General features: G+C 41.1%; 1 protein-coding gene across 3 annotated transcripts in view; it reads left to right on the top strand.

The window, feature by feature from the left end:
- Positions 1–26975, top strand: part of macrod2 (MACRO domain containing 2) — a 427744-nt gene that overhangs the window by 141954 nt on the left and 258815 nt on the right. For all 3 annotated transcript variants that reach the window (XM_023963152.1, XM_023963153.1, XM_023963151.1), the window contains exon 5: positions 7506–7622. In XM_023963152.1, the coding sequence (XP_023818920.1) occupies positions 7506–7622 (117 nt within the window). The remainder of the gene's footprint in view (positions 1–7505; positions 7623–26975) is intronic.

The following is a 26975-nucleotide window of genomic DNA, read 5'->3' as shown; positions in this document are numbered from 1 at the left end:
ACAGAAAGTCTGTGATAGGATGATGAGATGCTGTTCGGGTCCACATAGGGTTTTTATTTTTGACATCTTCAGAGTGAGACACTCCCTCCGTTTGATGACTTAAACACTGTGTTTCCGACTTATGGTTGAGAAGAAAACAAAACACTGTTCATGTAAGGAATGGCAAGTGGGCTGAGGTCCCTCAACATCAACACAAAGAAGTTAAAACAACATCATTAAATGTGAAAGCCGTGGCTGTCACTGCCGCCTTAAGTAGTTCACGGCTGGGGTTTGGCACCGAGTTGTCCGCAGCTGTCAGGTCCAGGATTTCCAACAACAGTGTCAGACGAGCTGCAGTAACCTAACCTGGCATCCTTTCATGGCTCTGGTATAAAAGCATTGGGCTCCCTGGGAACATCAAACTTTAGAAATCCACACAGGCTTTGCAGAGCAATTTAGCCCCAAAAATATATGCATGTATGGAGTTACTGAAATTTCACATTTAATAGAGCTGCAAACTCATTTTTACACCATTTGGTCAAATTCTGTCCGAAATAATTTTGTGTTTCTGTGCTACCAATGAGAGACCATCGATAAAAGTTTAAGAAGACAATTCCTCAGTATGACATATAAATGTTGACATTAATTTGCAAAAAAAATGACCGTTGTGTTAGAGGTATAGTCACATGCTGGGAGTTGCTGGTTCGTCCTGTTCAAGGGGGGTTGTAGAGAGGAACAGCCTCATCTTGAAGGGGAGCACAGGGGTGTCTACAGTTCCCTTCAGGCTTGTTAAAGACAGAACATAAACATTTTTGCACATGTGCTAAGTGTAGCAGGAAGTATTTGTTAGGCTAATGGAAGTTCCACGCATCTATGACGAATGGGTGACGCTGTCGTACCGTGCCCTTAATTCACACAGAATAGCTGGATCTGCTGATACCAAGTTGTCATTGATCAGTTGATTGATTGATTGATTAAAGTCTGATCCAGGTAATTAACAGAAAAGTATGGGAAGGATCTGGTAGATCTCCAGATCCAGGATTTGGCTGCCTCAGTCAGAAGCCAAACCTCTCGTCTTACCTGTACAGAGAGAACTGAAGTCATTTACACGTTATGACGCTAGCTATACGTTCATGCTGCTGTTCTGTGATCTTGAACTTCAAAATGATTTTGTGTAATTAGAAGCAACAAGAGGTACCTGTAGATGTGGCCCTTCGCCTGACAGTGGCGTGGTTAGGCTTTTGACATTTCCGGGGCTGCTATGCTGTCAGTGCTCCTGAGCAAAGCTCGGAGCTCCTGATGCTCCAGGACGACTATTTATGTGCGAACCTTTGGTTCAGGAGTATGAAAGCTCCTCGGCAGGAAGCCATGAGATTCTTCACTTTTTGATGAATTAACCAGTGTTGGCTCAGTTCTATGCAAAATATTTTCTTTGTATTACTTTAGTAAATTGGTAAACAAGCAGCTTAAAAGTTGTACATTTAGCAAGTTATGTATTCATTTATGTATTAAAAGTGTGAACCGTCTTATTTTGTAAAATAGAAATCTTCTTGTGCTGACGGGTAACAACATCAAAGACGTGCCACACATCCATTTTGCACATTTGACGTAAGAAATTTTGGTCTTTCGTGATACACGCATGATTAATCGTAATTCGGCTGACAGGTCTTTTTGTGAATTTGGTTTTGAGCCGTTAAAATTTTTTGGGTTGGTTGAGAATTGCACAGTTAGCGCATATTTTACGTAGTTTATACGCAATTATGAAAATTTTTGCAAGATGTCTAGTCGAATTTGTGACTTTTAACGACGGTTCCACGTATGGACTTTTCACGCATGTAATACAATGTACAACTTTTCTATCGCATATACAGCGCACATAACACATTAAAATGACAAAATTGATGCACACATAATGAATTACATATAAACACGCAGTAATCACGCACGGTTCATGTTGTATTTGCGTATTGTGTGGCTTTTACTTTGAATTATTTGTTCTTTGCATGGTTTTAACATGGTTATTTTGTGATACATCTGTGAAAATTTCACGTGAAGAACGCAACATTTCTCACTTTTTCCACATACATTCACCTTTGATGACCAATATACCTAGTGGCTGTGTGACACGGCCTTTCCTTAAGGGTTTTTTTTTTTTTACCAGGAACCTGTGACTGATGTCATTCACTCAAACTCCTTCTGTTACTGGAGTTTTTGGGGAATTGGGATCCAAGTAAGCCGCCGGTATTTGATATCATTTTAGTGAGATCTGTCTGGTTCACAGTTAGCTTGGGTATTATGGGTAAAGCGAAGATTATCATCCATGTCCTGAGAACTTGGTTACAGTGTAAGAGTAAGCTCTGGCTCTTTGTTGCCTCCAACATTACTCTGATTGAGACACGTAATCCACCTTCACTGGGGAGTAACCACCGTGGTTGTTGTATACTTCCACCTGACATTTAGCTCAACCAGATTTCTGATTGGCACTTGATTAGCAACTAATCCATGTCATTATGTCTTCAGTGAAAATAGTTGAATAGGATGTGGTGTAAATCACAGAGGTGGAGGGTTTTGATCAGTCCAAAGCTTTGAAAGTGCTGAGAGGAAATTGTTGTTGCCATGGTTACTGCAGCAAAATAGGCGAAAGGAAATTTATGGCTGTGTAGTTTCAAAAACATGTTTGGGTTTGTGTAAAAACAGCAATTCTCACTTTGAGATGATGTGGAAAAATGTTTCGGTTTGAATTGCCCCGCCCCTCTTACGTAAGCTTTTTTTTTTTTTTTAAGGGAAAGTTTAGGTCTGGCAATTCCCTTCTGCTAGATTAGGGCTGATATTCAGGCTGCCAGGTAAAATCCAGCTCACCCCTCCTTCTGTTTTGCCCACCCTACCCGCCTCGTCTGGCTCCAGTCCTGAACTTAACCCTCCAAGGAGAGGAAAAATAATTAGGAGAGAAAATTGCTGCTGACACCATTTCTGAAAAGCAGGGTATTGTAATGAGAGCAGAGCAGGTATTCATTGTGTCTGATGGAGCGATTGAAGCCTTTGGTTTGCAGGCTGCTTTGGAGAAGCCTGGGGAGGGTAGACAGAGCTTTACTGAGTCATTCAATACAAGTGGGAGCTGAGCCTTGAGAGGACGAGGCAGAGGTGTCTTCAACAATGGCTGGAGCCAAGGTTACAGCTGAGTAACTAATTCAAACTGCTCTAGACTGACACACTCAGTCTCACACACACACCCTCATCTCCTTTGTCTTCCTCAATGTGTCTCTCCGTCTGTCTTCTGCTCTCGCTTTTCTCCTTTTATGTGTGCAGAGGAATGCCGTCCAGCCTGCCCTTAGCTATCTTCATTAGGTATGTGGACTCACCGCGTGGTTGTTCTGGGAAGTTTCTCTGATCAGGGCACTAAGAGAAGATGAATAAATGTTTTGTCCCACATAGACCCAGCCGTAAGCAGTGGTAGCCTGCAAGGAGAGATAGATGAGCTACCGACCGTTCTTTTTTTTCCAGCCGGAGCTGAAGAAGTCCAGTCGAGAAGCACATGCCGTAAACTTGGAGCTGCTAATACCAAATGCCCTCTGCCGAGCAGCATCTGTCAGAAGTTAAAGAAAGCTCGTTGCACTTTACACCGTGCATCAAAGCCTTCGTTTACGGAAATCTCTGGAATAATCCACATTACGACTTTGGAAATGCCATCTTCAGAAAATCCTTTTCAACATGTTAGTCAGTTATCTGATTTATTTTAAAGTACTTCATAGGTTGTGATGAAACTTGCAAACTTTCATTTCAATGTTTTACATGTGGCTGCTGTTCTCCATTAAAGGTAAATGGGATTTTTCCCTTAAAGAGTCAACACTACCTTCAGGATGAGGATCCAATGCTATGGAGGAAGGCGCATACATGCCAAGTAAAATCCAATGGTTTAAACAGGAATGTGTTCATCTTAAGCTTTAGTGACATAGACCTGTACACCTGAACGGATCCTGTGGGATTTTGAGTTTCTGGGCCCATGGAGGGTCGTAGAGAGGAGCGGACGCATCTTTAGGCCTGTATGGCCACCTCAATTGGACTGTAATCATGGCTGTTTGCTGCATCACATGCGCATAGTCCTCTGTGATGCTTTTGGTTGTTTTTACGTTATAGTAAAATAAACCTACCATACCTCAATCCAAATGGTATCTTTCATTAACGATACAATCGATTGATTTCACTTTGAAATGATTTTGTAAAGGTATAGGGAGATTCCATTAACAGCTTGCCTCAGACGGATCGTAGGACTGTAAATTGATTTGTCGATTAATCGTTAGCGAGGAGCGAGTACCGGTTTTTTATTGACCGCTTGCAAATGCTGCACACATGCGGTGTGCACTTAAGTGCAAGTATGATGCCCACGCAAGCTATGCTCCAATTGTTTAATTTCCAACAGCAGTAGGGAGCGCGCACCTATCCCATGAACAGCACTTTGCGGCGTCTGGAAGATTTCGAAGGTAGAAGAATTGCTAAAATCCGAAACGACACACCTGCGTTGTGTAAGTCTTCCCTACGGCCTGTCACCGCAGCATGCCTGTAGAAATAAATGTGGTTGAAATGGGTTCCCTGATCAATCTATGACCTTGATTTTTCGTGCGGGCCACCTGCATGTCCGTGCAGATTTAACCATCTCTCTGCTGCAGACAGCGCGTTCCTACCAGGAGTAGCAGTTGTGACTACGACTTTAGCACTTGTTTTTCACTATGACAGCCTGAAAGAGTGTTGGTCTTTGAGGATGACATATTGTTTGTCTCGTATTACTGTTGTGTTGTTTTTTCTCCATCTTCTATACTTGTCATTGTTGTGAATTTTTGTGCAGAAGTGTGTGTGTTTGTGTGTGTGTTGCTGCTGCCTCAGCCTGGATGCTCCTGGGAAAGAAGCCGATTATTTAAAGCCAGTTTGTTAATAGAATTAAAGTTCTTCCGTGATGTTCAATCTGAAGTAAAGCTGAGAGGAGATGCGCTTAATGAGATCCGCCTTTGTGATGTTGCAGGCATCCATAATGTGGAAATCTGCTGGGAATAAAACTGAGATCTGACTTAAATGAGAAAATAAATTGATGGTCAAAATGCATGTGGGTCGGATCTCCACTTATGGGAACTCAGATCTGCTATTAGTTACCTAAGTAATGGACACAAAAAAAAATGGATTCACAATCAAGTTTGGATTGCTTCATGTGGTGTTCTCTCTACAATCGAATTTGGATTTACAAAGTGCATTTTGAAACCTATCTCTGTCTGGACACTTCCTTCCCTTTTTCCTTATGTCTTTCTCAGACATGCAGACCATAAACACAGCTATTACCCACAATGCATCTGTTATATTACTCCAGTAAAACAGGTAAATTAAATCTGCAGCTCTGCAATCCAAGATTCTGGTCACCGGCCAGATCAGTCCAGGCTCTGTTTCCAGGCACCGGGAACAAATTTGTAGCCTTTTAGGTGCTCGCTGTGACACACTGAGGGATATTAGAAAAAAAAGTAGCTTATGCAACATGGAGGAGAGGAGGAGCGGTGAAATGAAAGCTGAATCTTTTATCTACAGGCTATTTTCTTCTTTCAGCGACTGAGCTAAAACACAGAAACGGTTAGGATTTTCCTGCTATAGGTAAGAGATCAGCTGGGCTCAGCGGTGATGAGTGGAATGGTCTGTGCTGGATGGAATCCTGTGGGAAAACTGTCAACTAGAAGAGGCCAGCATTACTTCTCTCTAACTTGTCTGGCTCTCTATGAGCATAAAAAGATCAGAGTTGAGTAGAGAGGAGCACTGAACAGTTTTCTTGCTTCTGAACAGTTTTCCCTTCCTGCTTTCCAACTGTACAAAGCTGCTGCTTTTTTATCCGTCTTTCATTTATACCGAATTCAAATAAAGTCCTTGCTATTTACTCTTATTTTAGCATTAGTGGCCTTGAATGACGGGATGTCTGCTTCACTGAAGATCTTTCTGCAGGTGGCGCCTTTCACAGGCAGCTGTTAACTAGCAGCCAATTACAGAAAACCCCTTAGCACACCAAAATGCCTGCTTTTTGGGATAAATGGGAATTTGTAAGTGTACTTTTTTGGCATTTCTCTGTTGCAATTGGAACCTTTTTTTTTAAAAGAATTTTCAAAATAACATTATAGCACGAAAGAAAAATCCAATATCACTTACCTAAAGCTAAAAGAGGGACCGTTCCTCGCTGTTCTTCTGTCTGAAGGAGAAACTGCAATTAGATGATTTATCTAAATGTGATTAAAAATGCTTCAGAGGTTCTGGTTCTCGCGCTTGAGAAATTTTAGGCAGCAATTGTGATGCAAATGAGTGTCTGATAATCGTTGCTTGAGCGGTGGATATTATAGAAATGCCCAGCATACATCTGCTCTGCGTGGTGTTAAGTGGCTTTCATTGTCACTGCAGTGATCTCTGCAAATCCACATCACTGTCAGGCTCATGTTACTGTTTTTTGTATTTTTTTTTTGAAAACCCATCAGGATTCGTCTCTGTCAACTGCCTGTCTCTCAGTCCATTAAAGATGATTGATGGAGCCTGAAAAACCCTCCGCCCAGCTGTTGGTACAAACTCTTCCCGGAGATTTTGAAAGGAGCTAGAAAATGGGCCGTCCCTCATCAAAAGGCCTGTTGTCTGTGTTGATAATGTGTGAAGATACCACATAAGCAATATAGAGCTCGTCCTCCCTTTTTTATAAAAGAAAATAGAGATGAAAGTATTGATTAGAGTGTTGAGCTGCAGTTTTCAGAGGGATGTTCGAACATCTTGCACGGCCACCAAGTCCAAAAACGCTTCCCATTGTCCAGGTGTTGGCTTACCTGTCTCCCTTATCATTTAATGGGTTGTGAGGGTTTTTACAGGACTACTTTATGATGTTTCATAGTGATTGATAAGCAGCTCTTGGAGAGATGTCAGGCTTTCAAAGGCAGATAATGTGGATTTCTATCTCTCTGCCTTCTTCCGTAAGATGCGCTATCAATCACGTTCATCACGCCCTTAACCTGGTAAAATTAAAACCTTCGGGGGGGGGGGCAGGGTCCATTGGTCTTCACGGAACCGGAACACACACATCAAGAGGGAGCGTGACAGAATCAGACCGCCGCTCCAAATCATAACGGGCTCACCGCAGGGAGCCGGGCAGAAAATACAGTTAATGATCTGGCTGCATATTGCTGTTGACAGAGGAGAGGGATTACAGGAAGAACAGTCTCATTTTCACCACGCGCAGAGGCGTTATTAGATCCTCAGCCAGCTAATTTCATTCCTGAGCATGTCAATATTTACCAGCATCGGGCGTATTGCACTACAGCAGACATCGTCTCCCTACAGAGAGGACAACCGGAGTCTGGGAAACCCTTTAACGAAATAAAACATGACGAATCAAAGCCAAACCATTTGGTTGTTTTTCACTTGATAAAATGAACAAAGTGCTAATTAGCCCAGCTTGCTTCAAGCATGTGATCGTCTTCTTTTGTTCCCCTGAGCTTACCTTGATTTGTGTGTCTTTTGTGTTTCAGTGGACGGCTGCATACACAAAGCGGCAGGGTCCTGCCTGTATGAGGAGTGTCTCTCTCTTAAGGGCTGTGAGACCGGCAAAGCCAAAATCACCTGTGGCTACGATCTCCCTGCAAAATGTGAGTACCACCAGTTTGGAACATCTCCCTGATTGCTTCATAATATCCACTCCAGCTCCTGCGGTGAAGCTGCTACCATCCAGGCTAGATCCTCATGGCCGGATGGGGGGGGGGACTGTGCTTTTCTGAGACATTTCAGTCATTTTATTGTCAAGCAGCATCTTTATTGACCTTTTTAGACATCTTATTGAAGTTGATCGGTCTAATTTTGCTCTGGTTTCAGTAAGGTCCTCTTTACGGGATCTTTTTTTTCATTTCACATTTATTTATTCAAGTTAATTTCACATTTAAACAAGGTAAACGAGATCACGAGGGGGTAAAAAAGAAAAGTATTCAGTCAGCCACCGATTGTAGAAGTTCTCCCACTTAAAAAGATGAGAGAGGCCTGTAATTTCCATCATAGATAAACCTCAACTATGAGGGACAAAATGAGGAAAAGTAATCCAGAAAATCGCATCGTCTGATTTTTAAAGAATTTATCGGTAAGTTATGGTGGAAAATAAGTATTTGGTCAAAAGGAAAAGTTCAACGGAATACTTTTTTATGTACCCGTTGTTTGAGAGAGAATAAGTTACCCGGCCGTCCCCCACACATCGTCATTTACATCTAATGTCCCAATGTCAACACATAGATCTCATTGGACCATGAACACCTAAATCTTCTTTGGCTTCTATAATATTTGAATATATCTGCATATTTTTCTAATGCTAACACTAATTTAAATAATTACATTGAATTATCTAGTTAAGTCAACCATTTTATTCACAAGAAGCATCTTGGTCATTGTGAAGTATTCATATTTACCTCCAAATGTGTCCTGTCCTTTCACTGTCCTCATCTGGGATTAAGTAAACATGTTTATCATTATGCTCTGGTATTCATTTGTTTATTCATCCTCCATTTCTGTGTCAGTGTTTCACTTAAAGAGGTTTTAGTGTGTAAAACTTGAGCTTCTTTCCATTCTGGTCAGTGATTCTCAATGCTTTCAACAGATACAGATGTTCAATATAGCTGCTGTATGCATTAAGACACATCTAATACGAAATATACAATACGAAGTAATGGGAATGTTACAAGTCTTTCATTTGGATGCTTTTATGCTTCACTCATTCCCAAAATAAATCAATCAAACTCATTTAATGAGAAAAACCTTTTAAAGAAATGATTGACAGAAAATATTTGACCAGTTCTTTAAATGAAGATGTGCATCGACCACATTTCTGTTTTTAATTTCTCCTTTCTTTCACTGTCTTGAGGTCCATGATTCTCACACAGCACGCATCCATAAAATCATGTTGCATGTAAAACAGTTTTATTTACATAATGTTTATAAAGTGAGACTCAATCCACCCGACAAAAAGGTCTAAGAAGAATAAAACCAGATGTGACAGAAGCAGAGTAATGTGTGGTCAAATAAGACGGTTTGGATGTTTAATTTAATCATATTTTAATAGTTTAAAATATATGAACATGTCAATATAATAAATTGTCAGTCCCTGGAATGTGTTTTTCCACAATCTGTAGACAAATGGATAGAATTATCATTTGGTTTCTTCGGTTTTTACTAGTCAGACTGTAAATGATTTTTTATCTTGTTTTTGTACGTTTTTAATCATCAAAGGATTTTACGCCGCTTCATCTGACGACTGTAAGCCTTTAATCCTTTTGTTTAGCTACACCTCGACATCCGGTATGAAGACATGATTGGACTTTTTCAAATTTATGACAAACTTGAGTTAAAAAGATCCCGTCAGGATGAACAGTCTGTGGAACTCGGTCGACACAAGCGTCCCAACAGTCCTAACCTAACCCTGAAGGATTTTCTGTGAGACAGTCGAGAGAAGACGCTGATGCTCAGATAAATTTAGTCTGTGTTAATAAAGCATGTCCTAAAGATGTCAAACAAATGGAGCAGATAAACTCTGATCCCGTCCTGCAGGGGGCCGTCACTCCACCGGCTCTGAAGGCAGGCTCGACCCGAGAACCCTCAGGGTCATCTGGAATCATCTTAGTAAAGTTTCTCTCTTTGCTTTTTTGGGGAGTTGTGTTGGATTTAGTGTTTTCCTCTTCCAAAATCTTTTTCATACCTTGTAAACAAAGTGATATATACCTGAATAACTAATGAGGGCTACCTTTGCATGTCGCACACTATTATTGGCTGAATTGTTTACATACTTATCTTTTTTTGAAATAAACTCAAACAGATGTACTTTCAAACATTTAATTTTGTACTGACAAATCTCCCGTGAGAGATAATCCACTACATATGTGTGTATAAACATGTACATAAAGCACATATAGTAAGCATGGACATGTAGTTTTAGTAAATTATTTTATCTATTTTAAAGGTAATGAAGAAACTATCCTCATTACCTTTTTCTGAATCACTGTTTGTTTTGGTTTGATCATGATGCAAAGATGCTTCTGCGAATGGCTTTATCCCATTTATACCATGTTCATTTTCTGAAAAATAAATATTAAACCAATTATCAGTAATAAACCTTGTTGTCTTGAACCTTTGAAGTCCCACTTCAATCATACTTCTTGCTATTATAAAATCCTTCCCAGTGGTCTTTTACTTATTATTATTATTATTATTATTATGCAGTTTTTAGTCAAAATCAAAAAGCCTGTGTCATTTTTAGGGCATATTCTGCAGCACGGCAGGAGTTTATCAGAAATTCTCCTCTGGGTTGTGGGTGGGTCTGTTGGCGCAGAAATTGGCTTTGGCTAATTTCCCGTCAAACCTTTGTTTTCGGTCTCGCCCACTAGCTTATAGCCCCTCACAAGCCCAAGCTAACATATCAGAGTTATCCAGCTGTACAGCTTTGAGCCAGATGGCAGCTCAGATGAGAAAAATGAAGATGTTAATGGATCTATTTGTCTGCAAATGGATGCATCCGTATTAGAGCGGAGAGGGGAGACTTTCGCCCTCCCATGGCAATCGCTGCGTCCCAAACCCGAGCTTTTTCATAGCGCTGCTTTTTGTCCGGAAATACTCAGAATCCCACTTTTCATCTAAAATTCTTTTATATATGTCCTCCATCATGAGAAAAATAGTACAAGAGCATTTTATTGGAGTGGGTCTTTAGATCATTTTTCATAACAAGTGAAGTGTTTAATACGCTGTGCGACACGTTGTCATGGTAACGCCTTCCGAACCTTCCCTCTGCTGCAGCGGAGGAAAGTGGTATATCCGCTAAACCTCATGCTAAGTTGTCCAGAGCATCATTTGGAGCATCAAAGTTCACCTCTTGCCACCTGCTTTTGTCCAGACAAGCAAAAGTTGGACTGGGACTTCTTCTTTAGGTGACTGTTATCGGCCTGCAGCCAATCAGAATCCAGCATTTTCCCAGAGGATGGTAAAATACGGATTTAATGATGTCAACATGGAATTAATAAACCAAAAATGCTTCAGTGAGCTCTGAAAACCGGTCCAACTCCACGGTCGATCTCAAAACTGGCTCGTCCTTTATTTTTATTTTTTTAAGGGAGGGGTTAGATGAGTTGATGCAATCAATTGCAAAAAGGGCCCCCCACCCCCCGATTTTGACAAGAAAATGACTCTCCATGAGATGTCACTAAGCAGTTTAGACTGTGAATCCTAGCGGCAAATGAGCCTTTCTTTTAGGAGGGCTGCGCACATGTGGTGCTCATTACTGCTGAGCATGTCCAAGATTATTAATCAATGACAGTAATTACTCACCTTCCACTGCACAAAGCCTCCAAAAGAGGAAAAATTGTATCCGTTATAATAATTTGGCCTGGAAATGATCAGGTTGCTCTTTTGTTGAAATCTGCTCATGGGTTTCTGGGCAAATGAAGATGTGTTGTTGGGAGAAACAGATGATTGGGGGATGCAGAGGGGTGAGCAGAACGCTAATGTCACTGTGAGGAAGCGCACGGTCAGGCAGAAATCTGTGGAATTGATGAATATTTAACATCTACAGGCCCCAAAGCGGAAAACTTTTTCTTCACTAAAGATTTAAAATTACAGCCATTACTTTTTCATTTTGTAAAATCAAAGCGATTACTTGAACCGCAATACATCTTAGGACATTATAGGGCATTTTAATGAATTCACACCACATTTGGTTTCATTTTCATTCAATCAGTTGTTTTTTTATTTGATATCCTATTTTACCTTTTAGTTAGTATGTTTACTGTCCAAGGTGGATTTAAAGGAAAATAATGTGACGTTTTTCTGCTGCACATCCCAACTAAACACAACATTGAACAGAGAAAAGCAAACCATCCTAACAGTTATTTATCTGAGTCGTGTTTATAAAATAAATGAGATTTACCTTACTTTGCACAAACACACACAGGTGGATGTATTTCATATATAGTGGCGTTACTCTAACTTTGCATTTAAGATGTTTAATCAAATCCAAACAGACGTTTGAATAATAACAAATATGCGGCTTCAAATGATTTTATAGGACTCAATGATTTCTTTAATTATCACCTAGTTATCGTTGAGACACGATTCTTTTCACCCCATTCTTCATCAGACGCTTGGTTTTACCACAAACCAGGTGTGTCTGCTGCTTTACCGTACCTGCACCTGTGCTAATAATACTAATCATCTGTTGGAGATGCATCCTCCTTCTGCATAACCCGTGAGAAATCCTTCCCATGAACTAGTTCATTCAGGAGACGGCGGCGTCTGCTGGGCGTTTTTCATCCAATCGCAACGAAGCGGCTTCTGTGGGCAAAGGACGCGCAGCCTCTTCTGATCAAATACGCTAAAGAGCATCGTCCGTGTGTTTTCTGCTTGTGTAACGCGATGCTTTTAGACCACATGACCGTTTCTGTAACCCACTGGGCAGCCAGTATGAGTTCATCTCCCCACAGAAAGACAAAGCCTGCTTTAAACAAAACTTACTCATTGATTGATTTGGTTTATTTCAAGAACTTTCAAAAATAAAATAAAAAGAAGAAAAGTACATAGAGATATTGGCATATTTAACTAGATATTAAACTAGATATTAGTTAATGAATTAAAAATAAAAGAATATGATAACGTAATTGCTCTAATCAGAGCATATTTCCACTTATACAGACAGCATATTGAATGATTTCAATCTGATTGTAAAATAGAGTTTACGCAGATGTGAAGATGCACAACTGCAGATGCTTGGAATAATTTGAATCTGATTATCTGATTAAAGAATTGATTGAAAATTAATAGTTGAACTTAAATCTAAAGTAAAAAATTCAAAGTCCATAAAAACAAAAAACAAGTTTGAAGTGAAGCTGCTCAGTGTTGAGGCACACTTCATAAATGTCATTTGGTCTCCTCAGCTCACCTCATTCTCAGGACAGAGTCCCCCACACTCCTTCTGTCTGTGAGGGTTTTCATCTGCCACCTCATTCTGCCACTTTTTATACGGCATTTAAAGCTTCAGCTGTCCGTCTATAAACGAAGCCTGGTCAAATCCAAGATTGAATTAGAAAGAAAAGAGTGGAAGAAGGAAAAGTTGAGCATTTGATGCTAAAAAACAAGGTCAACCTTCAGGTTTGGTAGAAGAGCTGAGGAGTTTTTGATTTTGGTTTTAAAAAAACGCCTCTTTTCTCCTCCTTAATGAATTCACAGCTCGTCTGTAGTTGTAAGGAGGAGAATAAAAACCTGATTTGACTACTTATCTTTAAAGGTTTTTATTTTTTTGTGGTATTTTTCTTCCTTTTTTTGTTATTTGTGCTTCCTTTGTTGGCTGGCTTGTCAGTCTTCCAGGCCTCTTGAGGACCGGAGTAATTTGGTAATTTGGTCTAAATGGTGATACTGTAATTATGTGGCATCAGCTGCCTGGCTGTCAGAGGAATGGCCAACGGTCATTCATCACCAGGAAACTAGATGGGGTTTGGTGTGTGGGGGGCATCGCTACTGGCTGAGTAAACACTTGCAGGAAGGAGAGCAGTGGTCCCTCCTAAAAAATGGCTGAAAATAAGGGGTGAGAGGCCTGCTGGATGGATGGATGGGCTACAAAAAGCATTTCTAGTCTGTGTGGTCGGCTGGTTTTTCATCTGTATGGGGTGTGGGGGGGCATCAAGGCATTCCTGAGCTCTGTTATTGGTACCGATTTATTGGGAGGAGGATTGTCGAGTGACAACATCTTTACTTCGGTCCAGTCTGTACGTCAAAAAAGCAAATCCCATCCGACCTGGGGTTAATAAAAGCGGCTTTTACCAAATGTTAGTCGTTAATAAGTGATGCCACTTTTATATTTCAGGGGTTAATCATAATTTTATTGCAAAAAGATGAACTAATTTTTCAGGAGGTTTTAAACAAATAAGTTGATATATACAATTATTGTGAAAAAAACCTTCTTGTTTTTTTTGTTATTTTCTTTGAAGCAGTTAAGACAGAAAAAATGTGAAGCAGTGCCTCTGCCATGTATTATTTGATTTTTTATAATGTTGTGAGATTTTATTTTGGTGCCCTACAAATGTTTGTTATCATACTTATTAAATGCATGTTTGCATAGATGGAGAATCTGCACAGTTTAGGTTAAAAAACTAGTTTATTATAAAATAATACCAAAAAAAAGTCACAATTAATGGACCTCTGTGCACACGACAAATTCCATCTCATCTTCTACTTTTTTGTTGAATTACTTAACTCTAAATAAATAAAGTATTTTATTATATAAGACAAGTCAAGGCTATTTTTCAATCATATATTTACATTTAAAGTTTTTATTTTCATTGTTTCATCAGTTTTGACTCCGTTTAGGTTGACTGCTGTGTTTGGAAGATTGAGTCCTTCGCCTAAACATCGCTGTAGCAGCGTTAGGATGGGTTCCAGGTTTCGTAGTGCAACTAATGCTCGCATACAACATTGCCATTTATTGCCCAGGGACAATAACACACAGCTTATGGGCAACGCGTGCATGTCTCCTCTGCTGACAGTGTTGCTCGTCTTAGGAGGAAAGGCAAAGTTTTCATCTGATGGATTTGTTTACCTCTCATCCCAGACTAAGGATAAAAACTAATTAAGAATAGACAGTTGCAGACTCCTGTAGTGCCATTTTCACGGCTAATTATGCATGAATACAGGCAGCCTAAATAGTTGCTCCCCAGTCTTTGATGTTCTTTTCACTAAATTGCTATGGTTACTTCCGCTCATTAGGCTTTTAAGATTGTAAATGTTGACAGGTTTTGTCTTTTTTTCTTTTTTTTAACCTTCTTTCCTCTCAGAATCCCTCTGAACAGATACAAGGGAATTGTAGACTTGAATCTATGCAGTCATGGGCGTTGTGAGTATCCGCTTTATTTAGTTAGCATTGATGGGTGAATTTAAAGCTTTACTGCAGTCGTTCACCTTCCTGTAAAAGTGTGTTAAGCTTTTCATAGACCCTAAAGAGAGGTGGGACCAGCAGAGACACCATGTCCTTCAAGCAATGTTGTCGTGCTGCTGGTTAGTCTGAATCAATATTTATGACCTTTGGTAAACAGACGTTTGGGCTGTGTCCGAATTCATTCAATACTCGCTACTTACTGCACTACACAGGGCATCCGCCATTTTTTGGAGCGTCCAAATCTACAATTTTAAAATCCAAGACCCTGGAAATCTCCTAAAAATCTTCAAAAAAATCATCGATACTCACTGGTTTGGCAAATATAGACCACAATGCAATGCATTTGAATGAGGGAAAAAAAGTGTGGTCATTTTATTTTTATAAATCATCAGTTTTCATCCTGACAGGCGGTGAATAGTTTCCACGAAATGTTCCTATTTATTAGTTTTTGTACTTTGGTAAATTTTCAACATAATATTTGGTATTTAAAAAAACATAGTGAGCATGCGTCCAAACCACACTAATCCAGGACACTGTGTAGTCCGGCACTATAGACCGTTTCTTCGGCGCTACAGGTAACAGCGGATGACTGAATGATCTATTTTTAAAATTGTGTCATATATATGTATATATATTATTTAAGGATTAAGCATTATATATAAGCATTAAGCGAGGCAAGGACCAGAGATAAGTCAGTCTGACTTTATCAACTGCATTCACTTTAGTTCTTGAACTTGTTTGTAACATGCTACATGTTAGCCACGTCAGAAGCATTGGTCGCGTTAGCGTGTTCACAATACCCACAACTCTCAATCCTGTTTGCAACGCGTAAAAAAACAGACGGATTCCTCCAAAACTAACAGTATTGAAGTGTTTTTCTTACCATGAAAATAAGTGTTTTGTTTGCAAACGGAGGGCTAACCTTGTAGTCGAAGGTAGATACCTTCAAAAGTCTAAACAACAGTTTAGTCTGTAAATTCAACACGCTTAAGCTTTTTTGGACCAAAAAGACCTCAGTGAGCTGAGATTTGGAACTCCAAAAAAGAGAGTCCAACTTGAACAGGAAGGTCATGCTGATCTAGTAGAAGTTGCTTCTGTTTATGGTCGTCTGTGGTTGATGCTTTCTGTCGGCTGCAGGTGCAAACAAAAAGATGCAGGGATCCAAAGGAAGCCACGTCAAATGTCAATACAGAGACATGAAAGCGTGATGTCCAGAGAATTAAGCGATTCACTTCAAAGAAAAAACCAAACAGTCTGGAAAGATGGACGCATAATGAGCCAAAGAAATGTGAAATTCCACGCAGAGAAACCAAACATGAACAATCATCAATCCATCAGATGGAGAAAATGAGATCACAGTGGTTTATGGAGAAGCAGTCATGGACTGTAAATGATGATAAAGTGATGCAACGCAGTCTGCAGTGGTCAAGGAGATTATGTCATGCTTTTGTTGGAGGCGCTGTTCTTTGACATACGACTGCCTGGTGTGTTTTTGTTCTTCCATCACCGAGCCTCCATTTCCGGGGTTGTTTAAAGGCCCTGCAAAGTGAGGGATGGCGGGGTGGCGTGTAGTTTTTATGGTGATCACCTTGAGTCGTAGCCATGGCTAGAAGAGCCGGCGGTGTAATGGATCTGCTGGGAGCCCTCAGCTTTCACAGATTTATGAAAGGATCCGTCGCCTGCCTGCGTTTTCCACAGACCAAGAAACACCGATGAATAATGTCACAGAAACGATCCAAGATGGTAGATGAGCAGCGTTATGATCAGCACTGTGAGCTGACAGCGCTCTGACAAACAACACTCAGTGATGCTGTTCTTGCACTTGTTACTGATCGACTGTTTACTTATCCACTACTTAAGGACACATTTTGGAACCAAATATGACACCTTGGATTTTTCATGGGAAATAACCTTCTGCTATTGCAGAATTGGGTGTGAAATGATCTCCCCGTGACATGTACACACAGCTACACACAAGCAATTCTGCATGTCACAAAGTGTGCGCTGAAGGGGAGCGGGGGCATGCTGGTAAAGGTCCCCTCTGTGCGACTGGCGTTTAGTTTGGCAGGGCGAGCAGGGGAGCGTCCGGATCAAGTTTCCCCCTCCTGCTGTCTAATTATTGACCCATCTGGTATTGTCGTTTCAATTGTTTCAATTATGATGGCACTGGTGTTGCTCAGCACCCTGGCGTCAAGGCATTCATAATTCATGCGTAACACCCTGGACTCCACTCAGAGCTGTGGGTTTGAGCTGAATGTCAATACTGCCTCGTGCCCCCAGTGGAGCAGGGGATTGTCTGTATTGACAGCAGAGCAGATAAGGAGAGCAAAACCAACTGCTGCCAAAGACAGTGGATACTGATGCTATCATGGAGCTTGTAGGCGACAAGAGTGTGTGTTTGTATGTGTGTGTGTGTGTGTGCATCAGTGAGAAGTGAGCTGTCTTCACAGGTTGTGTTTGCTGTCACCCAATATGTGGCCTCATTATTGTCACCCCCAGACCCTAGAATCAATATTGTTCAATAACTCATGAACCGCAGACACGGCATTGTTTACGGGGAAATGAGAGCCAGCCAAGGGTTAACTCTCGTCAGCGCTTTGACCACGACGGCTCCGAGGCGGAGAAGGAGCTCCAAGTTAATCAAGAGGAGAAAACGGGTTCAGAGTGTGTCAGTGTTCATTAGGAGGTGTTAAGATGGGATAAAAGAGAGGGTCATACTTTTTTGGCGTCTTGCTTTATTGGAGGTGAATCAGGGAGGGGGAGTGTGTGACATCTATAAAACGTGTCATTACTGGATGCCAGTGGCAATTGTAAAAGATTTCCGAGCTTGGGGAGGGTTTAACAGGTCTTGTGTTATTGTGGGAGCAGGCCTGCCCCCACCAGTCCTCTCTAACCAAATGGTTAGTTAGTTAGTCAGGTCTGGTTGGTCAATGGCCATCAACAACCCCCTGCCATCGTCTTCTGTTCCCAGCAATCCTTTCTAGACCCTCCGGTCTGTTTGACGTCAGCCTCCAGATTCCTTCTCCTCGTGTTCCTTGGTCTTCCTCGTTTTCTCCTCCCCTGGGGGATCCAGGTGGGGGCCTGACGAGTGATGCTGTATGTTGGTTTCCTCAGGGTGTGGCCGATCCAACGCCATCTTCTCCTGAGCTCTTCTTCCACTGGCGCATGGTTAGTCCTTTGCCAGAGCTTCTTGTTCTGATTGTTTCCAGCCAGTGGATCTTGAGGATTCTTCTTGGAACATGAATTGATCGGAATCTCTTGATGGTAGTTTTGGTTGTCCTCCATGTTTCAGCTCCTTCCAGCAGAACAGATTGGCTGTTAGAGTTGAACAGACAAATCTTGGTGCATGTTGTGATGAGGTTGGATCTCCAGATGTTCTTGAGGTTTGATTTAGGATTCCCTCGCCTTTCCAATTCGGGTTTTTGTGCTTGTAGAGTTGGTCTTCAGGATCTTGGCCTTTTCTGTTGAAATGTCAGGAAAAATCATGCTTATGCAATCTGCATGAGCACTCAAAAACTTTTTTTTAAAAGCTTTAAATTCTAAATATTTGCTTATTTTCATCCAAGTATGCTACACATTTCTTTGCATGTAAAGTTTTTCAATCTCCATCATTATCCTTCTTAGTTTTAATGATTTGGCACTAGTGGAGCCATGTGACTCATCAGAATTCAGACAGTGACCTTACCCAGCAGCTCACCTTTAGTAGCGGGGGTGATCATACACACAGCGGCCTCCTGGCCTTCAGCTCTGCGGTCACGCTGGATGTGCATAAAATAAGCTGCCGGAGCCGTGACATGACCGATTTCATTCTGAAAATACGTCTTTGAAGACCTCAGCCTACAAAAGCTAAATGATGCCCACAGGGGGGGGAACTTCACAGTGCAAATATTAACCCCCCCCCCCCCCCCCCCCCCCCCGCTCCACATTCAAGGACATATGTTAAAGTAAAAAATGAAATTTTCTCTGGTTCTCACTTTAACAGACGTCTGATACTGAAAACAACTCCTGGATATTAAGATTTGTTACCTTGTATGAATCTCAAAGATTAACCAGTTTTCCAACATTTGTTGTGGCCATCTTTAGAATTTACATTGTCTATTAATGCTCTTATAAACTGTAAAGCATATTCCTCATAGAATTCAGCTGTGTTTGCTTCACTGAAGCAGCAGCTTTTTTTGTTTTTATGGCCTTTCTGTTGGTCTGAACTTCATTCTTCTGCCTGTCCTTAAGCTTTGTTTCCTGTTTAGATTGACACAAAGCCTTCAAGTTCTCAGAAGTGTCCAGCATTCACGTCGTTGTGGTGGTGCGCCTGGAATCTGGCTCCAAACTGAACAGTCGGTTAGCACCGATATTGCTCACTATGTTTCTTCCCCCAGTAACGTTAGGTTGGGGCTGTAAGCTGGCAGAACAGCGTCTAATAAGCGTGTCATAAGTAGGGGTGGTTTTACTCCACGCCAACAGTCCCTCCCACAACTTGGAAGTGAATGTCGCTCCGCAGAAACTAGCTTTTTGATATTTATCTAAAAACGGCATCATCGTATTTAAAGACCACTGGGAACACTTTGTAAATGGATCAAAAGAGGATGAGAGTGGGACTCTAAAGTATTATTCTTTTATGATGGTGAGCTTTTGGTATCTAATACTGCATTTGAGCGGTAGAATGTACCACGCGAAGCGCCGGAGTCCCAGCTGCAGCAGTGCTGTTGAATGGAATGGTCTTCAGGCAGATTTTTCATAGAGGCGCACGCATTACTCTGTGTGACATCGCATGGACTGCGTGTAAATCGAGGAAATGACAGGAAAACATCCCGTCTGCGTCGGAAACTTTGAGCAGATCTGCTGGTGAAGAATCTAATAAGCTCCGGCTCACTTGTTACTCGTGACAGCGAGGCTCCGACACCACAGGAAGGCTGGAATAGATCAAAAATGACGACAAGACGAGCGATTGTACAATAGTGGAAACATTATTTTTCTTTTGATGTAGGACACAAAGCCAGCCTGCTGTCACCCTCTCCTGGCATAGCGACACATGCACAGCTGCACACCCCACCCCTTAACTCATCCACCTCCTGCTCCGGGGCCATCGATCGGGAGCTGTCACGCTCTCAGGGGGAGCAGTGTGGGCTTCTTCCCTAGCACAGCATTGCCCTTCCGAGGTAGATTTGCAGAGCTGCAGGAGGTTCAGAGGAATGGGGGGCTGCAGTGTGAGCGGTTGAGGTGGGTCGCTGATGTTTGTGTGGTGAGCAGATGCTTTCCTATGGATCGCTTCATTAATATCCCAGAACAGAAATCTGAGGGGCCGCTGCAGACTAATTAGCCTTGTCTGACCCTTGCATCTCAAAGATGCTGCTTCTCTCCAGTTCTACCAGATGTACTGAAAAAAAAAACCTTAGCGCCACCCTGACACACAATCTCTGCCTCTGGGGAAAGTTGTCGCATTCGGAGTCTGTGGTACAAAAATTTCAATACTTACGAAGGACCGCCCTGAAAACTGTCCCTCCGTCGTCGCTTACCTGTCTATGTTCATCGCGGTGCACGTTTTTGTACAGTGATAAGCGATGTGTGCGACTCCTAGCAGGCAGCTGGGACAGTGTAGCACAATGGAAGTAGTGTGTGTGCTTTGTGCCAAGAGACAAGAAAGCCACCCCTCATTAGTATCATCTGTGTCCCCAGATGGCAGGGTCAGGGTCGGAGGGAAACTTGATGAAAGGACTTGTCCCACAGGGTGACACTCGTTCTGCTGCACAATATACTCTGGAAGCTTCTCAAAGTTTGCAGCTCTTACAGGTGATTCTATGGCTTTAGTTGGATTCAAAGAGGGGAAGGAAGAGATTTCGGTGTTTTCAATCCTGCTTTAAAGCCATGTACCCACTCTGCAACCTGATTAGTTTAACAAGGCGATGTGTCAAAGAACAAAAAAGTTAACTTCAGAAGGTGACATTCCACAGGTTGATTGAAAAACCGCGTAATTACTTTGACACCTGCTTTTCCCAAACGCAGTTTCGCTTTTGACCTAAAATATTTTCAGACAGGTTGACTTATATTTTTTATTTTTAAAGCGATTCAATATTTTAAAGTCCGGGTCCAGCAGAAAGCCAGGCTGCCTTGGGTCAAGGCTCAGCTCTGTGAAGGAAGGCGTAAGCGATCTCCTCTGTGGCCTCTGGAAAAATGGCTGCAAGAACGGATAATGAGTGCTTTTACATTTTACCTTGAAAACTCACCAAACTGCTCTTATACCAATTAAGAGCTTGTTTTTCACTGGAGTGGCCATGATCATATCTGACCTTCCAATTATTTTTCTCATTTTCCTCCTGATTCTGTCACCCCAGTGTGCCTGGTCAGCCCTCAGAGCCCCAGAAGATGGGCAAGACATGGCTAATAGTTTGTCTCAAAGACATAAGACACCGAGATGGTAAAATGGGCTGCTGGTTTCAGATATATTTCCCAACTTTACCCTAATACACCCTTTTTTATTTACTTTGTATTTAGTAGAATTTATGAATCACAATTAATATTATTTTTATTTCAATGAGGTGTAGTTGCGGCAGCAGTAGTATTTGGCTCATAGGAGATTGTTCCACTTCACAACTGCCCTCACAGGTGGATGGGGGTAAAAAAAAATAAAAAAAGGCAAACCTGTACACTGCACATAGGTGGCCCACATGAAATATTAAGGTGGTAGATCACTTGGTGAACACGCAGGGAGAACATTTTCCTCTACGGGCATGCTGTAGGTGACGGGTCGTAGTGAACACTTAAACAACACGTAAGGGTGTCCTACAGGTTTTTTCAACGCCCCCCAAACCCTGCGAACTGCACAGGGAGCCCGCTAGTGTTGTTCACGTGATAATTAGACAATCAGATCATAGTTGTTGTGGACATCCTACGAACACTTACGTCTCACGTGCACACGCGTAATCAGTCAGTAAGGGGTCAGTATTCGCACCTTACTAACCACTAGAGTGGTAGTAGGGACAATGTACGACAGCATCACCTGTATGTCATAATCGCGTGCAGCTGACATTATTTTCACGAATACTTCACGATACACTAACGACCTGCTCAGCAATGATGCATTCCATTCTCATGACGTCCCTTCAGGTGGCCGTATGAGCCTCTAAAGAACTGCAAGACGCACTTGAGCTCACCTTAAGATGCTCCTCTCTACGACCCTCCACCGACCTGGAACACCAAAAAAATGCACTTGACTAAGGCTTAAGATTTAAAAAAAAAAAAAACGGTTCTTTTTCTTTAACAATTGAAGCATTTCTTTGCATTTCAGTGTGTCTCATCACCTCTAGTCGGGTTTTGTTAGCACGCTTATCTGATGGTTGCGGTCGCCCATCAGTTGTTCAGAGGTCAGTGATCTGTCATTGGATACTCCTGCTGCTCCTGCTCCCACAGCACATAAACAGATTCAGGAAAAAAAAAAGAACTCCAGTGTTAGAAGACTGAACCCGAAGACTTCCACCTGCATATTAACTCTGTATAATTCTGGGATTTATTGACTTTAATGTACTTTGATTTTGTGATTTATGGAACAAAGAGGCGCATCGTATGATGTGTTATTATGGAAAAACTAAAGTTTCCATTCATTCCCCTACTCGCCTGCATGTCAGACATCAGGAATTTCAGTGTCTTAGAATAAAACATGCCTGGAATGAGATCTTTTGTAGGTGGAAACACATAACAGCATTGGTTTAGAATGAGCAGAACGCATGATTAAACATCATTACCAAAATTCTATGAATTCAGAATGAATGCTATTAAGACGTTTTTCATGAAAAAAGGGAAATAAGTGTGGAGACCTTAAAACAAAGCGCTGAGATTCTATTGGAAAGAAGCAGAAGCCGGTAATTGCTCGGTCATGTTTCAAAAGCTGCAATTACGAACTATCGCAAAAGACTTTTCCAAAGCTACCCCGACCGTCCCCGGTTTAATTTAGACCGGGCCACGTATCTTTCAACTGTGCTCTCTCACTGCTATGCGGAATAAAGTGTCCAATTTGAGCTTGGATCGACGTCTGACCCTTCTCTGTGTTTTCTGGGCTTCGGAGGTCATTTTGAGTCCAGCTGCAAAGGAGACGTTGTTTAATTCATCGTCTCTCAAACGTCTTTTCCCACAAGTAATGACTCCATTAGCATTTTTGGCAGAGCTGTTGAAACTACCAAGAAATGGCAGAGATTACCAAAAAAAAAGTCATAATAAGGATACTAAATAATGAACATCTTTAATAAGAAAAACAGGTCTAAAGTGTCACGTTAAGAGGAATAAACTCAGAAGGGTCACGTCAGCACTTCTAAACATGAACAAAACTTCAACAATGGATTCATGCGCTCTAAGATGTTTGGCTATTGGTCGTAAAGTGTGGGATAAATAACTGCTGGTGTAAACAACTGATTGTTCAAATTGAAATTTATCAATATAATTTTATTAAAATGGTTTAGATTTTGTATTTTCTTTATTTATTCAATTTGTTTCTTATTTTATGTTATTTTTCTTGTTTTTCCGATTTGTTAAATTATTTTATTAAAATATAGTTTTATATTTGGATTTTTTTGTTCCCTAATCTCTGCTTTAAAGTCACATTTGGATGTGAACCCACTGCTAAGATGTCAACCTAAAAGTCATAATTATGTTTATTCAAATACAAATAAGGTAAATAAAATATTTTTTACGTGTAAAACATTAGAGCATCAATGTAGAGACTGGTTCATTCGGTTGCATATGCGGCAGTATTTCATTTTGCTAGATTACTCTGCAGAACAGATGGTCCCCGACCTGCAAGACACTTTGAAGTTAGATGTTGTTTGGTGTCTGCTAATGGCATCTAAATTAATCATCAGTTCTAAAATCCACTATGGCCCCTTTATGTTTCACATACGGGTGGATTGCACCTCCCCCCCGCCTGAAAAATTACTCTTAAAAATGTCAAATGTGTCCCTCTCAGTTCATGGAGTTTTACTGCTTTTCGTGTCGTTTAAAATAAGATTTTACAGGACGATAGAAAAGTGATATTATATTTCCAACGGTATTAAATCTCAGTGATAACATAAAAATCTCATTTATACTGGAACTGCCATTGAAACTGGAATTAATGCAGCACAAAAACACACTTGAAGTTGTGCAGGATGACGTTTATTTATCAAAAAAATAGGCTTATTAAAAGAACATGATGCACACAATGTGAAATAAGTTATTAAGATATATTCAGCTGCGAGCGCTCTGCCTAAATAATGCTTGCTGCGAAGCCCTCAGTATTTTTCCTTTCACGCATACAGCTTCTTTTATGTTCTCAGTTGAGCTCCCTGTGCAAAATACGGATTTGAAAATGAAAAGATAAGAAGTAAAATACAGTTTTAGTAGGGATCTTTAGGGAAACAAAATGAAAAAAAAAAAATAAAAACGAGGAAAAGCTCAGAAATCACAAGCTGCAATGCCCACAGTGTCCCTTGTTTAGTGATCAACAACAGCGCCACTCAAAGCGTTCCCCCAGAAACTTTATTCCATTTCCGTTCACTTTTATTGTGTTATTGATTGAATATTATGAGAGCAATATCTCTGGCAGACTTCATGTGCGGTCTTTGTGAAAGATGAGATTCTGGCTTTAAACCCACCTGTTTAGCCTCAAGTCAGAGTGTGAGGCGCGGGTGTGTGCGTTCGCCAGCATGTGTACATTTCTCTATGTGTTAGCAGACATTTGGAGCAGGCCTGAGTGTGAAATTGACCTCCGCCACGGGATTCTTTCCCCCCGGGGAGTTGGCCCACCCACACATCAGCCAATATCAGTCTGTGCGTTCAGTTGACAACAGAATTAGCTGTTTTTATGTCGGTTTCTGACTCAACACTTTACCTTCAGTTTGCCTTTTTGTAACTGGATGAGTGGCTGTTCTTTGCATTTACATCTACAGTTTTCATTTTCTACTGCTGTGCAGCTCTCAACAGCTCTTCAGATGGCGTCATAAGAGGAGAAACGACCAACCATTAGTTTGTCCTTTTAGCCCGTTTACTTTATTTCAGATCAAAATATTGGCTTTGTGTGGAGCAGACGTTTGTTCAGACTCTTTAAAGGAAAACATTTATTGAACACTTTCTATATTCTTTTACTGGTTACAGTAAAATAATTGTCCAACTGAAAAATGGACTTGAACAGATCACACTCAGGATGCTGAGTCATTCTACAGGTCTGCATAAAAATGGTTGAATAGCTACTTTTCTGCATTGACAAATGAAATTTTAATTGGTTTAATCTAATGAGTTCTGCATCATGACCGAATGGTTTTAATGTGTCTGCTTTTAAGAAGATTCCAGGAATTACTCCGTTTTTTAGTTAAAATTTTTATTGCTTGGAAAAAAAGAGTTCCTGCAATTTTAAATACGACAAAAATGCACAGTTACAGCCTCGTAACACACTGATAATGCAGGTCCAGATGAGTCTTTTCAATTACATTTTTTACACAACATTGATCCTCTAAATTCCCATTGTACTGATTGTCAGTTTTTTAATGGTTTAAATGAAATGTGTGCTTGTAAAGTCATCATACTGAGTTACATGAGATATTTTACTATATTAACCTTTTTTACAGATTTATATCTTATCTTATCTTTTAAAGACTTACTTCAATAAAATTGGTGTTTTTGGTATTTTTAACATGGTCTTGTAGCATTTTTCTCATAATGGACTACATGTATAAAATAGTTAAAGATTAAAACTATGTTTCTGAGTATTTCTTTATTCAAATCATGTTGGATCAGGAGCAGATCCAAACCGAATGTTTGAAAATGCTGCCATTAGCAGGTCAAAGTCTCCCTTTCTTTCAATGCCATATCCCCTAAGTCAGCGGTCTCCTTCCCCCGGGCCGCGGACCGGTACCAGTTTGGTACCGGGCCACACAGAAAGAATAAATAACTTACATTACTTCCGTTTAATTTATTTTGGAATCTGAAAGATGTTTTATTTTTGAAAAGTTGCCCCATTCTCTGTTCCATCTGCCTATGTCAGTCTTGACGCAGCCCAATTCGCTCTTCTCGGTCATGTGATTGGTTACCGCTAAAATAAAATCCAGGAACTAGCAAAATGAGTAAAAAACAAACATCTTTGGAAAGTTTCTTTGCCAAAGGGGAAAACGCCCTGCCAGGAGACAGAAGAGGAGCCTTCCACCTCCAAAAAAAGAAAGCCATATTTAATGGACAGTACTTCTTTTTTGCACCATGAGTGTGGGAAGGGGAGAGGAGGATGACACCTGAGTGATGTGCAAAGTTGTGCGTGTCAAAGTAAAAGCTTGGATTTGTCTTGTCACGACTCTGTTCCTCCTTCAGCGTAGCGGTTAAAATAGTCCTCCGCCTACTTCTTAAAGACCGGACCGTGAAAACTTCGTGTGACGTGATACCGGTCCGTGGCGCTAAAAAGTAGGGATGGGTACCGAGCCCCGGTATTGAACCAGCCCCGGGGGCCACATTCTTCAAGACCGCAGTATCGTTAAGATCTGACCTGAACGGTTCTGCTATCGGTACTGGAGAAGTTACTTTTTCTTTTTTTTTCTTTTTTTGTGTCCCACAAGCGTTTTCTGCCATATATAACTCACCAAGTCAGTCAATTTTCCGTTAATTAATGATGATATTAATTTCGGTATTCTCGTTGAAGCGGAGAGCTCTGTCTGTTTGTGTACACGGGGGGGCGGGGCTGTTGTTCAGACAGCACGCGCCGCGCGCGCACAAACACAAGACAACGCAGCGCACACACAGTCAGTGGCGATCTCGTAGGGGACACGTGAGCGCCCTAGACTAAGAACAAAATTGAATGTGTGGTTAAATGACTCAAATGACAGCCTGTACCATTGACTGTAAGGAGAACGACTCTGATTGACCCCTCCTCCCTGGCATTCCGAACAGGAAGTACCTGCTGCCTTCAAGAAGCCAAAATAACAGACTTCCATAAAGAAACAGAGCTACTACTTATATTTTCAGAATAATCATTCTACCTTTTCGACATCCTTTTAAACTTAATCCTCATTTTTGTTAATAATATTTTTTCTGTACTCCAAGTTACAAA

The sequence above is a fragment of the Oryzias latipes genome, chromosome 15 (genome assembly GCF_002234675.1).
Source record: "Oryzias latipes chromosome 15, ASM223467v1".
Classification (NCBI taxonomy): domain Eukaryota; kingdom Metazoa; phylum Chordata; class Actinopteri; order Beloniformes; family Adrianichthyidae; genus Oryzias; species Oryzias latipes.
The sequence above is the reverse complement of the archived record's forward strand: the minus strand, read 5'-3'. Positions and strand labels throughout refer to the sequence as shown.